The sequence below is a fragment of the Dunckerocampus dactyliophorus genome, chromosome 9 (genome assembly GCF_027744805.1).
Source record: "Dunckerocampus dactyliophorus isolate RoL2022-P2 chromosome 9, RoL_Ddac_1.1, whole genome shotgun sequence".
NCBI lineage: Eukaryota > Metazoa > Chordata > Actinopteri > Syngnathiformes > Syngnathidae > Dunckerocampus > Dunckerocampus dactyliophorus.
In genome coordinates, this window is record NC_072827.1 from 6,648,774 (window position 1) to 6,661,984 (window position 13,211).

General features: G+C 34.0%; 1 protein-coding gene across 2 annotated transcripts in view; it reads right to left on the reverse strand.

Moving 5' to 3' along the window:
• The window catches only part of col28a2a (collagen, type XXVIII, alpha 2a), a 48,057-nt gene that overhangs the window by 26,028 nt on the left and 8,818 nt on the right, over nucleotides 1-13,211 (reverse strand). For both annotated transcript variants that reach the window (XM_054788396.1, XM_054788395.1), the window contains exons 4-11: nucleotides 10,071-10,091; nucleotides 9,911-9,970; nucleotides 7,517-7,570; nucleotides 6,293-6,337; nucleotides 6,182-6,208; nucleotides 6,048-6,092; nucleotides 5,921-5,965; nucleotides 1,942-1,995 (exon numbers count right to left, since the gene is read on the reverse strand). In XM_054788396.1, coding sequence (XP_054644371.1) covers nucleotides 1,942-1,995; nucleotides 5,921-5,965; nucleotides 6,048-6,092; nucleotides 6,182-6,208; nucleotides 6,293-6,337; nucleotides 7,517-7,570; nucleotides 9,911-9,970; nucleotides 10,071-10,091 — 351 coding nt within the window. The remainder of the gene's footprint in view (nucleotides 1-1,941; nucleotides 1,996-5,920; nucleotides 5,966-6,047; nucleotides 6,093-6,181; nucleotides 6,209-6,292; nucleotides 6,338-7,516; nucleotides 7,571-9,910; nucleotides 9,971-10,070; nucleotides 10,092-13,211) is intronic.

The window sequence follows — 13,211 nt, forward strand, 5'->3', positions numbered from 1 at the left end:
TGGTTAAAGAAAATAAATATTGATGTTATCAAATTAGCAGTCCTGGTTGTGATTTTGTGAGTTCAGATATACTATATGTTCGTAGAACAAGTAGACTTTTTTTGTTTAGACTTTTTGGCCTAATTGTAAGATTAATTTGGGTTTATTTCAAGATCAGCATGTTCAAGGATACAGCTTATTAACTTTACATTGATATGTCATTTTCTATTATTTTAATAATATTTCACTTTTTATTGGCTGTATGAAGTATTTTATTCAGAAAATAAGCATTTTCAGCTGAAAAGGTCCTGTTTATTTCTAGATATAGAAGCTTTAATTTAGGATTTTTTATCACGTAAAATAAATTAGCTGCACAGACAGATAATTTCACTTGTTTTAAGTATTTTTTCCTAATATGTAGCCTGTTTATCTTATATTTGGCAAGCCCTTTTTTTTGCATTTAAGATGGATGTAGGCTTATGTCAAGATCCGCCAACTAGTTTCAGGATACAGCTTTAGTAAAGTAAAATTTACATGCTGCATGGACGGATCATTTCATTAGTTTTTTTCCCCACATTTTGTCTTTATATCTTTTTATGTTAAATTTGGCCAGTCCTTTTTTGCACTGAACCGCGATGTAGCGAGGGCACACTGTACAGCAAATGTGTCATCACTTTCAAGTAAACTTTCAGAATGAAATAGTGCCACAACAGGCTGCTGCATAACAGAAAGGAAATAAGGAAATCATATATAAAATAATATATAATAAAATAATAATAAAATGATAAACTTGTTTTCTACAAGACTTAGATCATTAATTGGATGAGCAAGTTCCAAAGCTTGTTTTGTCTGAGGTGGACAAAAAAGAAAGCTAAATTGTGACCTTTCTGACCTTTTGAACCCAGGTAGTGAACTCGATGAAGACTAGAGTTTCATACTCACAGGTACTCGACAAAGACTCCAGTTTCACTGACTCACGGGTCCTCAACATAGACTCGAGTTTCATTAACTCATGAGTCCTTGGCAAAGACTAGAGTTTTACTGACTCACGGGTACTCAACAAAGACTAATGTTTCACTGACTCATGAGTCTTTGACAAAGACTAGAGTTTCACTGACACTCGGTGGCTTGACAAAGACTCAGGTTTCACTGAATTATGGGTATTCGACAACGATTCAAGTTTCACTGACTCACAAGCACTCTATGAAGACTCGAGTTTCATTGACACACGATTAATCAACAAAGACAAGAAGTTTCACTAATTCACGAGTACTCGACAAAGACTGCTGTTGCACTGACTCACGGGTGCTCGACAAAGACATGGGTTTCACTGACTCATGAGTATTTGATGAACACTAGAGCGTCACTGACTCTCGGCTGCTCAACAAAGACTCGTGTTTCACTAACTTACGGGTGCTCCGCAAAGATTCCAGTTTCACTGACTCACAAGTACTCAGCGAAGACTAGAGTTTCACTGATTCATGAGAGCTCGACAAGACTGGAGTTTCACTGACTCCCGAGTGTGTGACAAATTTTCAAGTTTGACTGACTCATGTGGACTCAACTAAGACTCGAGTTTCGCGAACACACAAGTACTCACAAAGACTCAAGTTTCATGTGAGCGTTTTTGGGCATGCGCTTCGTGAGAAGTGGCTCGAGTGAATGAGTACACTTCAGTTTCATAAGAAGTCGAGTGAGTAAAAGGAATGGAGTTTCCTATCACTATTTTCTAGTGCGTCTTCAGAAAGTGGATGCAATCCATTGGAACAACATCAAATATTTCTTAGTGATGTTTCATTCCCTTGTTATTCGGATAATGACAGGGAAGATTTGCAAACAAAGGGCTCTTTACCAAATTGCTTCCTGTGCTGCTCCTGTGTTGGTAGTAAAACTGCAGCCTGTTACAATTATTATAAAAGGAAACATAAAGTTGACAGGGTATGTCATTAACAAGGCACTAACCTGCTTTCCCTGTAGGCCCGCTGGCCCAACGTCACCATGTGGTCCTGGTAACCCCTGCACAGACAGACACGCCATTCAAAACTACTAATACTATCTCTACTTTATTATTATAAGTATTATTAGGGCTGTCACAAATAACGTGGAGCGTCCCCACACAGTCACACACAGTCTGACGCTGTGTTATAACTTCATTCTGACATGAACATCAACAGCAGTACAATTCCAACTCATATACGGTATGTATCTGCAACTCACACACGTCTGTATCCAGTTCATCCTGGGAGCGACACTTCCTCATTCTCATTACAAGAAAGCGAGATGCATTCCGAACATCACAAAAACGGCTTTATAATGTGCGTGTGTGTGTGTTAGTGTGTAAATAAACAGGAAGATAAAGAAAAACATGAAGTGGATATTCTTATCACTTATTTATTGTTCTGTTCATTAAATACAGTAAAATGGGAATATTTTAGTTGCTAATGGATGATTAATCATCCATCCATCTGTTTTCTATGCCGCTTATCCTCACTACGGTCGCAGGGGCATGTTGGAGCCTTTCCCATCTGACTTCGGGCGTGTGATTAATCAGGATTAATTAATTTTAAAACTGATTAATCTGATTAAAATGTTGAATCATTTGACAGCCCTAATTATTGTCATATCATATTCTGGTAAAAAGTGCCTGTTGTAAATTACATTTTTATTTTTCTTGGCTAGAGAAATATGTACAGGAAATGCCAAGGTCGTCACATACAGCAAGTTACCAAATACGGTCATCCAAAAAAACAATGCAGGCAAAATAGCAAACTCATTTTCCCTCATTTCTCTGTGCAAAAATAACACAAGTAACACATGTGGAGCACGCAATGTAACTGCACCACATGGACTATGTGGGTATTGACGGATACGCTTACACACGAATATGCATGCATACACGCATGCTAGGTTACCTCCTGATGTGTGCATGTAGACTTGCCAGAATAGTATTACACTAAGTCCCCAACTTACGAACATCCGACTAGCGAACATTTGGAGATACGAACACAAGCCGACTGGTCTATATTTTCATGTATTTTGCCTTATAAGTCCATATTTATTTATATTTAAGTCCATATTTCACATGCTTGACCAGTAGAGGGCACTGTAACACTGCTAATGGGACCAACAGGTGATGAAGTCCAGGGGGGAGAAGGGTGAAGAAAAGCTAAGTTGTAGCTGTACCATACAACCTGGACAGAGCGTGTGAAGTTTATAAGAGTTAATAGGTCTGCTTAATTCTACACCACCCACAGAACACTACCTCTTTTAGAACAGTCTAACGATGACGACTTGTCCTTTTTTTCAATATCTCCTCCTCCAACTCCACCACAACAACGTATGCTTGACCACTCCTCTTCAAAGGTAAATAACATTTATCATTACGTATTACTATTATTATTGTTACTATTATTACTATTATCACTTTTATTATTGTTTTTTTCATTAATTATCCTCGTTTAACATTACTAAATGTTACTTGTTACTCGTTTAATATTATTAAACGAGGATATATATTATAGTATTATAAAGAATATTAAGAAAGCAGACTACCCCCACTATTTCATGGTTGGAAACACTAACAGGAATGACATGAATGAGGTAGTTGAAATGTTTAATGATTATTTTGTAAATATTGGACCAAAACTGGAAGAAGAAATTCCAAAACAAGACACAATTGATGAATGGAATGATATCATTAATAGGAATCTTAATTCTATGTTTCTCACTGTTGTAACCAAAAAGGAGATCACTGACATTGTTAAACATTTTAAGGCAAAAACATCAACTGAATGTAATGGAATCGAAATGGAAACAGTTAAAAGGGTCATCAATGAGATTGTAGACCCGTTAACATATATTAGTAACTTATCATTTCAGACAAAATGAAAACAGCCAAGGCGGTTCCAATTTTCAAAAAAGGAGACAAACACCAATTTACAAATTATCGGCCAGCTTCCTTGTTACCACAATTCTCAAAAATTGTGGATAAGCTATTTAATAATAGGTTGGACAAATTTATTAATAAGAATGAATTATTTGCTAGCTGTCAATATGGTTACAGAGCCAACATTTCAACTTCTATGGCACTGATCGAAATCACGGAGGAAATCACTACTGCCATAGACAACAGATGTGCAGCTTCTGTATTCATGGATCTGACAAAAGCCTTCAATACAATTAATAACAATATCTTAATTTCAAAATTAGAAAGGTACGGAATTAGAGGTTCAGTCTTAAATTGGGTTAAAAGCTACCTAGCAAAGAGGAAACAATTTGTAAAGCTAGGAGAATATACATCTGGGAGTTTATACACTACATGTGGAGTACCCCAGGGGTCCATACTGGGACCAAAACTGTTTAATTTGTACATCAACGACATTTGTAAAGTAACAAAGGACTTAAAATTGGTTTTATTTGCGGATGATACCACCGCTTTCTGTTCTGGCGAAAGCACACAAGAACTCATTAAAAAGGTCAAGGATGAAAAGGTCATATTAAAGTCATGGTTTGACAGGAACAGATTATCTCTGAATTTAAGTAAAAGTAAAATAATGCTATTTGGTAATAGCAGAAAGGATACGTACGACCAAATACAAATTAATGGAGTGGATATTGAAAAAGTGGAAGAATATAAGTTCCTGGGGATCATAATAGATGAAAATATGAGTTGGAAATCTCATATTAAATATATACAACAAAAGGTGGCGAGAAATATCTCTATATTGAATAAAGCAAAATATGTTCTTGATCAAAAATCACTCCACACTCTGTACTGTTCCTTAGTATTAGCATATTTAATGTATTGTGTGGAGGTATGGGTAATAATTACAAAAGCAATCTTCACTCACTCACTGTACTGCAAAAAAGATGTGTGAGGATCATTCATAATACCAAGTATAGAGAACATACAAACCCTTTATTTTTAAAATCGCAGATATTAAAATTCACAGATATAGTACACTTTCAAACCGCTAGAATAATGCATAAAGTTAATAATAACTTGTTAACCAAAAACCTAATAAAGTATTTCTCAATCAGAGAGGAGAAATATGATCTTAGAGGAAAATTAAACGTAAAACATTTATACGTGAGAACTACGCTGACAACACACAGCATTTCTGTATGTGGAATTAAATTATGGAACGGATTGAGTAAGGAACTCAAACAATGTACAGAGATGAGCACATTCAAAAAACAATACAAGCAGTTGATGTTTGCTAAATACAAGGCAGAAGAGTCTTGATCATCACAATGATTGTTCTGTCAGGTTCGTTTTTTTGTTTTTTTTTGTTTATTAAAAAAAAAAGTTCTGTTCTTTATTCATATTTATTTTAAACATTTATTTATTATTATTATTATTATTATTATTATTGATGTATATGTGAATATACATATATATATATTTTTTTATTTTATTTTATTTATTTTTTGGGGGGAGGGGTGGTGTTATCTATTATATATTATCCTGACTATCACAGAAAACATGACATGGAATGCAGGAAGTGAACAATAAGTACTGTACAAGATGTAGAATGGATGGGGGGTAGGATTAAATAAGCTTTGCTTCTTCCTACTCCTTTTGGACATGTGGAACTGTGAAAGGATGATTCATGGGATGTATTCCATTGTAACCTTCATGTTCAAATAAACTAAACCAAACCAAACCAAACTCATATTTACATACATACACATATACTGTATATGTATACACGTATATGTAGTACCTATATCATTGGTAATATTACCTTTTCCCCTACTTAAGAACAATTCGACTAGTGAACGGTCGTCTGGAACCAATTGTGTTCGTTAGTTGGGGACTTAGTGTACTTTGTTGAGTGAGGTAGGCATTTGGTTTGATGAACTCCTTTTGGTGTGTGTTGTATTTTGTGTTTATTTTCCAACAATACTGCACATAACATTGTGTTGAGCAATTACTAACCTGTAGCCCTCTCATTCCTCTTACACCAATTGCACCCTCAGGACCCTGCAGGAGGTCGCATAAAGAAATGCATTAACATTGACATACAGTATACACAGTATACTGTATGTTGTGGTATTCATGATACCCTGTCTCCTTTGAGTCCTGGGGTGCCACATTCTCCCCTTTCGCCCTATGGACACGTTATCAAGTATTACAAGCTATTGTACATACTGTACATGTACATGTCATAAAATGACAATCAATCAATCATCGACTTACCTTATCACCTTTATAACCTGGTTTTCCCTGCCCGTGAATATGATTATTAGTATTTCAAGTGTATACAGAGAAAATGTGCACACTTAAACTTAAAATGTTTGCTTCGATTACCTCAGCACCTTCTTGTCCGGGTAGACCACCAAGTCCTGCTTCACCCTAAAATGTCACCATGACACTGAGTTGTTAGATCAGTAAATACAAGTTCATCCAATCTTTAGTCCAGGTTTGCCCAAACTTTTTCCACCAGAGCCACAATACTGAAAATCAAATGTGGGGGACCACTTTGATATTTTTATGTATTTTAAAATGTTCTAAAAAGGCAAAAAAAAATGACCTATTATTTTTCATTTAATAATCTGTTAATATTATTCAAATTAATAATAAATATTAATAATTGTATTCAATTAGTCTGATTGTATAGTTCATATTAAGATTATTTCAAATGTATTTAGGATTTATTTACCTGTATATATATTTCAAGACAAAGCTTTGTGTTAGTTGGTAGTAACATTTACATTTAGCCTTTTTGGTCAATTTTTCCCATTTTGCAATTTTTATTTCTACAATGTACCACAGGCCAGTAAAAAACAAGCTGCAGGCTTCAAATGGCCCCCAGGCTGTCTTTTGGACACCTCTGCTTTAGTCACTCGATTGATTGTTTTGGGGGGACTTAAGGAACCCCAAAAGGGGAAAATAGCTGGAGTTTACAGAAAGGTTCATTTTAACATGCTGTTAGGTTAAGATAGAATGTTGAAGGGTGCAAATGTCTCTAAATTTCCATTTTAGTTTAAGAGTTAGAGTTAAGTTCGGCCCCCTAAAGGTGTATACCAAATGTTGTGGTCATTCTAGCTAAATACCATTAAATTGCACAGGGTGAGTGAGAAATTTCAAGCCAATGCCACTTATGGGGTCCAACCTTTGCACCATCATGTGGTGTATTTGTCAGAAAAATAATAGCACATGCAACACAGGCGGGGTGCAGAAATATCAACGTGTACTCGTCTGTTCACGCACATATTTGGTGTCATTGATCATCCGAAGCTAACCTTATTGCTTTAACTGTACTAACTACACTACTACACCACATAACTATATGAGAAACATCTGCAGGATGTCCAATGGGGTACAATTGTGGTTGTCTGTTTCCATGCATTACAAGATGTTATTGTATTCTCTAGCCTGTCTCCTTATAATTGACAGGTGTTGGTTAACCACACTCATAGTGAAAAATGCATGTCAGGTGTGGAACTCGCTACAAAGTATAAATCAGTTTTTAAAGAGCCTGCCAGCTAAAAAAAAAGAAAAGTCTAGCCATGTGTGTGAAAAGATGCACACCTTCTGCCCTTTCAGCCCTGGGGCGCCATCCTCTCCAGAGCGGCCTTTCTTCCCCTGAAGAATGAAACAGAATCGCAGGTTTAGATTGGTCTCCTTACCTTGTGGTATTTCTATCTGCTCCTTCATGCATAAAATAAACGTAAGTGCATATAAATGAGAATGAAAGGGATAAATGAACATTTAAGCTGACTTTTACCTTCACTGAAAACCTGATTCTAGATGTGAGTGATGTGGCAGCGACACAACATCGACACCACCTTCCTGTTTTGTCATCAGTTATTTCTCAAATTTAATCATGTTTCTCAACTCAATCACCCAAAATGGAGCCAAAGAAAGGTTCAAGTGCCAGCATTTTGATAAAGAAGGTTAGAAACACTATTGAATTGAATTGAATTGATGAAATAACTCATAGCAAAAGAGGACGGTGGTGTCCGTGTGGTGTCTTGCTGCCACGTCGTGTCTTTGGAACACTCACACCAAGAATCGCTTCTTCAGTGAAGGTAAAAGTAACCGTAAATGTCCACTTATGCCTTTCATTCATCATTTATATGTATTTATATGCATTTGGAATCGTTTTCAGCCTCCCCCAGTCCTTCAAATTTAGTGACGCCTCCGCATTCACTTCTAAAAACTTAAAGGCAAAAGTTGACATTGTTTGCAGGCTGAGATGCTGTGACAGACGTATTGGGGTAAAAGGTCAATGTGCTGACGTGTGAATGTGTGCAAAGCGCTTAAGGACGATGCAACATCTATTCTACTCAAAGTGGGCATGAGGTGTCTTGCCCGCTGGGGGTCGAGGGGGTCATTGCGTCTGAGATGCACCTGGATGCGTCAGTGGCTGTCCTGCAGATGCCTTCATGACCATTTCACCAATCAGAGCAATTAGGAGAGCCTCCACGTCTGAGTGTAAGAATGCGAAGAATCTCTCAGTGGAGAAAGCACCTGGTTAATAACCGTGCAGCCGTCTGTCAGCACAGCACCATTATCTACAAGCTTGCTGGAATAAATGCTCAGGTAAAAGTCTGCATCGACTACAGGCTTGACAAATTGTCCTTGCTGGGTTTTAATGTTACCATTTTAGCATAGGGTTGGAAAAGGATAGAGAAAGTGTAATAATAGATACTGTAGAAAGCTTATGCATGGATGGCAGAAAGGTAAACAAGAGCAGAAGAAAAAAAGAAGTGTTAAAAAATTCAACATAAAATAAATAATTTCAATAAGAAATAAATAGAATAAATAAATTGAAAATGTAATAAATTAAAGAAAATACAAATATTACAGGTACTTATGCAGGGATGAAAGAAAAAATAAAAAAGAAAGCGGAAGAAAAACAAGAGTGAAAAAGGAAACAAAAAAAAAGAAATAAACAAACACATTAAAGGTTTTATACATTTCAGCAAATAAAACACCACAGATACTTATGCAGGTATGAAAGAAAAGGTAAAAAAAGAAAGAAAAAGGAAAATAAGAAGCAAGAAACATCAAATAAACAAATAACAAATCAATAAAATAAAGACAATAAAGACAAAAGACAAAATAAAAGACGAAGATAAAGAAATAAAGACAAACAAATAAATTAAAGCAGAAAAAAATATTAACAATGCTTATGCAGGGATAAAAGAAGATAAAAAGAAAGAAGAGGAGGAAGTGTTTCTGCAAAAAATTAAATACATTTAAAATGAATCAAGTTAAACAAATTAAAGCAAATATAATATTAGAGATAAACACAGGAGTAAAAAAACAACAGAAATAAAATAATACAATCAAAATTAATATGTACATATCAAATAAAATACATTCAATACAAAAAAATCATTAAGATAAATGGATAAATCCAGGGGTAAAAATTTGACAAAAACATTGTATAATTTATCAATAAATGCAGATTATAGATGAAGCAAAAACCTGTGTAATAATAATGAATGAAAGAAACCAGGATAAATAATATCAAAACAGTAGATGGGTCCCAGCATTTGTCTTCTTCTATGTACTTTTATAAAGTTTTGCAGTGTTTCTTAAACAGATTCCTATTTCTACATTGTAAGAATAGGAATCATCATTCATTATTAATGATAAAACAATGTTTTGTCTTGTGGTTGGAGTTTACGGTTGGGTGGTTTTATGTCTAAGTATGGTATCAAAACACTTTTTTGACACAGCTCTTGTGTCTTATTATCTTGTGTCTTATTATCTTGTGCAGGCACATCTGGTGAAGTGGAAGGTGAATATGCATAGTTTGCGTGTAAAATGCCTGCAAGCTACAGCAAAGGCGGATAAAGGAGCATTTCAGCTGATTATTCAAACGTGTGGAAATACTGTTCAAAGATTTTTTTTAAAAACCTATCCTGAGGACATATCCACTGGTGACACTTCTTCAAGGAAGTTTCCACTCACCGCAGGCCCGCTGGGCCCCCTCTCGCCTTTCTCACAAGCACATTTCTGAGCCAGAGGGCACTGAAAAGACAGAGAATTTAAGTAGACCGCGTGGAACTCACCCACTTTCTTCATGAGAGAATGTCAGCGTGCAAGTTTGAAAAAAAAAAGCAAGACTTACTCCTTCATCGGCCAGGTCACTCTGCAAAGAAAGACAAACAACATTTCATTGCATCCATGTTATATTAGACAGCAGGGGTGTCCAAACCAGGGAGGCCCACATAGTGAAAAATGAAAGAATGCAACTTTGTCACTGTGATATTTAGTAAAGCAACACATGTAGATATGCTAAGAAGTTCTATTGATATTTAGTAAAGCGACACATGTAGATATGCTAAGAAGTTCTATTGATATTTAGTAAAGCGACACATGTAGATATGCTAAGAAGTTCTATTGATATTTAGTAAAGCGACACATGTAGATATGCTAAGAAGTTCTATTGATATTTAGTAAAGCAACACATGTAGATATGCTAAGAAGTTCTATTGATATTTAGTAAAGCAACACATGTAGATATGCTAAGAAGTTATATTGATATTTAGTAAAGCAACACATGTAGATATGCTAAGAAGTTCTATTGATATTTAGTAAAGCAACACATGTAGATATGCTAAGAAGTTCTATTGATATTTAGTAAAGCAACACATGTAGATATGCTAAGAAGTTCTATTGATATTTAGTAAAGCAACACATGTAGATATGCTAAGAAGTTATATTGATATTTAGTAAAGCAACACATGTAGATATGCTAAGAAGTTATATTGATATTTAGTAAAGCAACACATGTAGATATGCTAAGAAGTTCTATTGATATTTAGTAAAGCAACACATGTAGATATGCTAAGAAGTTCTATTGATATTTAGTAAAGCAACACATGTAGATATGCTAAGAAGTTATATTGATATTTAGTAAAGCAACACATGTAGATATGCTAAGAAGTTATATTGATATTTAGTAAAGCAACACATGTAGATATGCTAAGAAGTTCTATTGATATTTAGTAAAGCAACACATGTAGATATGCTAAGAAGTTATATTGATATTTAGTAAAGCAACACATGTAGATATGCTAAGAAGTTATATTGATATTTAGTAAAGCAACACATGTAGATATGCTAAGAAGTTCTATTGATATTTAGTAAAGCAACACATGTAGATATGCTAAGAAGTTCTATTGATATTTAGTAAAGCAACACATGTAGATATGCTAAGAAGTTCTATTGATATTTAGTAAAGCAACACATGTAGATATGCTAAGAAGTTCTATTGATATTTAGTAAAGCAACACATGTAGATATGCTAAGAAGTTATATTGATATTTAGTAAAGCAACACATGTAGATATGCTAAGAAGTTCTATTGATATTTAGTAAAGCAACACATGTAGATATGCTAAGAAGTTATATTGATATTTAGTAAAGCGACACATGTAGATATGCTAAGAAGTTATATTGATATTTAGTAAAGCAACACATGTAGATATGCTAAGAAGTTATATTGATATTTAGTAAAGCAACACATGTAGATATGCTAAGCACTTTTATATATTTCAAGGAAAAACTGCATCTCAGCTTTGTCATAGAGGTGGCAAAGCCTATTATTAGTAACAACTTCACTCTCTTTTCCCAGTTTTTGCTGTTTTTTAATTTTCCAAGTATTTCAACTTTCTTCTTAAATAATCATACATTTTCTTCTTGCAGTAATATGACATTATTTCCATAATATTTTGTCTTTATTCTCATAATATTGTAACTTTTTCCACAACCAAATTTTCCAAAAATTACAACTTTTATAAAAGAATGTAATTTTTCTAACTCTATGCTATTAAAATTACATCATTTTTCCTGTTAATATTACAAGTTTATTCTCATGAAATTGCAACTTTTCTCGTGAGAATATGACTTTTTACTCTTAATATTTTGACTTTATTCTCATGAAACCACAGCTGTTTTTTCCATTCCTGTTTTTTAATGTTACGACTATTTAGACGTTTTTATTGTAATTTTTTTTTCTCGTAATTATGGCTTTATTCCCATTATACTTTTTACTTTATTCCCATCCATATTTCCCCAACCTTTTTCCAATGCTATGTCTTTCTCTAATATTTATGCGACTTCCTCATAATATCCTCATAATATTGCAATGTTATTCTCATAAAATGTATACTTTTTCCCGTTAAAACAACAGAATTTTTTATTATTATGTTTTATATACTTTCTTATATTTATTACTTTTATTATTATAGCTTTATTTTTGTTTAATTATCAGTATCAACTTCACTCTTTGCTGTTTGTCCCTCATTTTTGCTGTAGATTTTTTTTAATTTTCCAGATATTTCAACTTTTTTCATAAAGAATCTTGTCATATTTTGACTTTATTCCCATGACTTTTTATAACTTTTTCTGCAACCCAAGTTTATTTTGTTTTGATTGTTTTTCATAATGTTACATTTTTTAATAACATAACATTTTGTCTTTAATATTTCAACTCTATGCTACAAAAATTACGTTATTTTTATTTTACAAGTTTATATAAGACTTTATTCTCATATAATTGTGAATTTTTTCTCGTTAGAATATGACTTTATTATTGAAAAATTACAGTTGTTTTTCCCAACTATTTCATCTTTCTTCTTGTCAATTTTTGTCTTGTAATTATAACTTTATTCCTGTAATGTTTTGACTTTATTCTCATAACATAACTTTTTCCGCAACCAAATTCTTCAAAAATTAAAACTTTATTCTTTGTTTTGTTTTGTTTTATTTTTCACAATATTACGACTTTGAAAATAACATTTCAAATTTACGCTACTAAGGTGACATTATTTTCCCTGATATTGCAATGTTATTCTCGTGTAATTACAACATTTTCTTGTTAAGATTAGAACTTTTTTGACTTTATTCTTGCAAGATTACAGCTGGTTTCTCCATTTCTTGTTAAATTCTATTTTTAGAATGCCGCAAATGTCTCCCGTCCCCAGGCCGCACTTTGGACACCCCTGTTATAATGCATTGTTGTATTCTAACAATAATCCAATTATAACAGGTGATTATATCATCCATCTCAAGTGCAACAATGTAGTACAGCATAGTGTGACCTGGGCCTAGCCTTTGCCACCTACAAGATGAGCTGCCATGCTGGTTTTTCTTTGAGTAAAAACAGGCGGTCCCCTATGAGTGCGCTCCCATAAATGAATTAAAAACCTAATTGTGGTTCATAAACACTGGGCTTGCTGGAGAACTAGTGTTAATGAATATGCCTG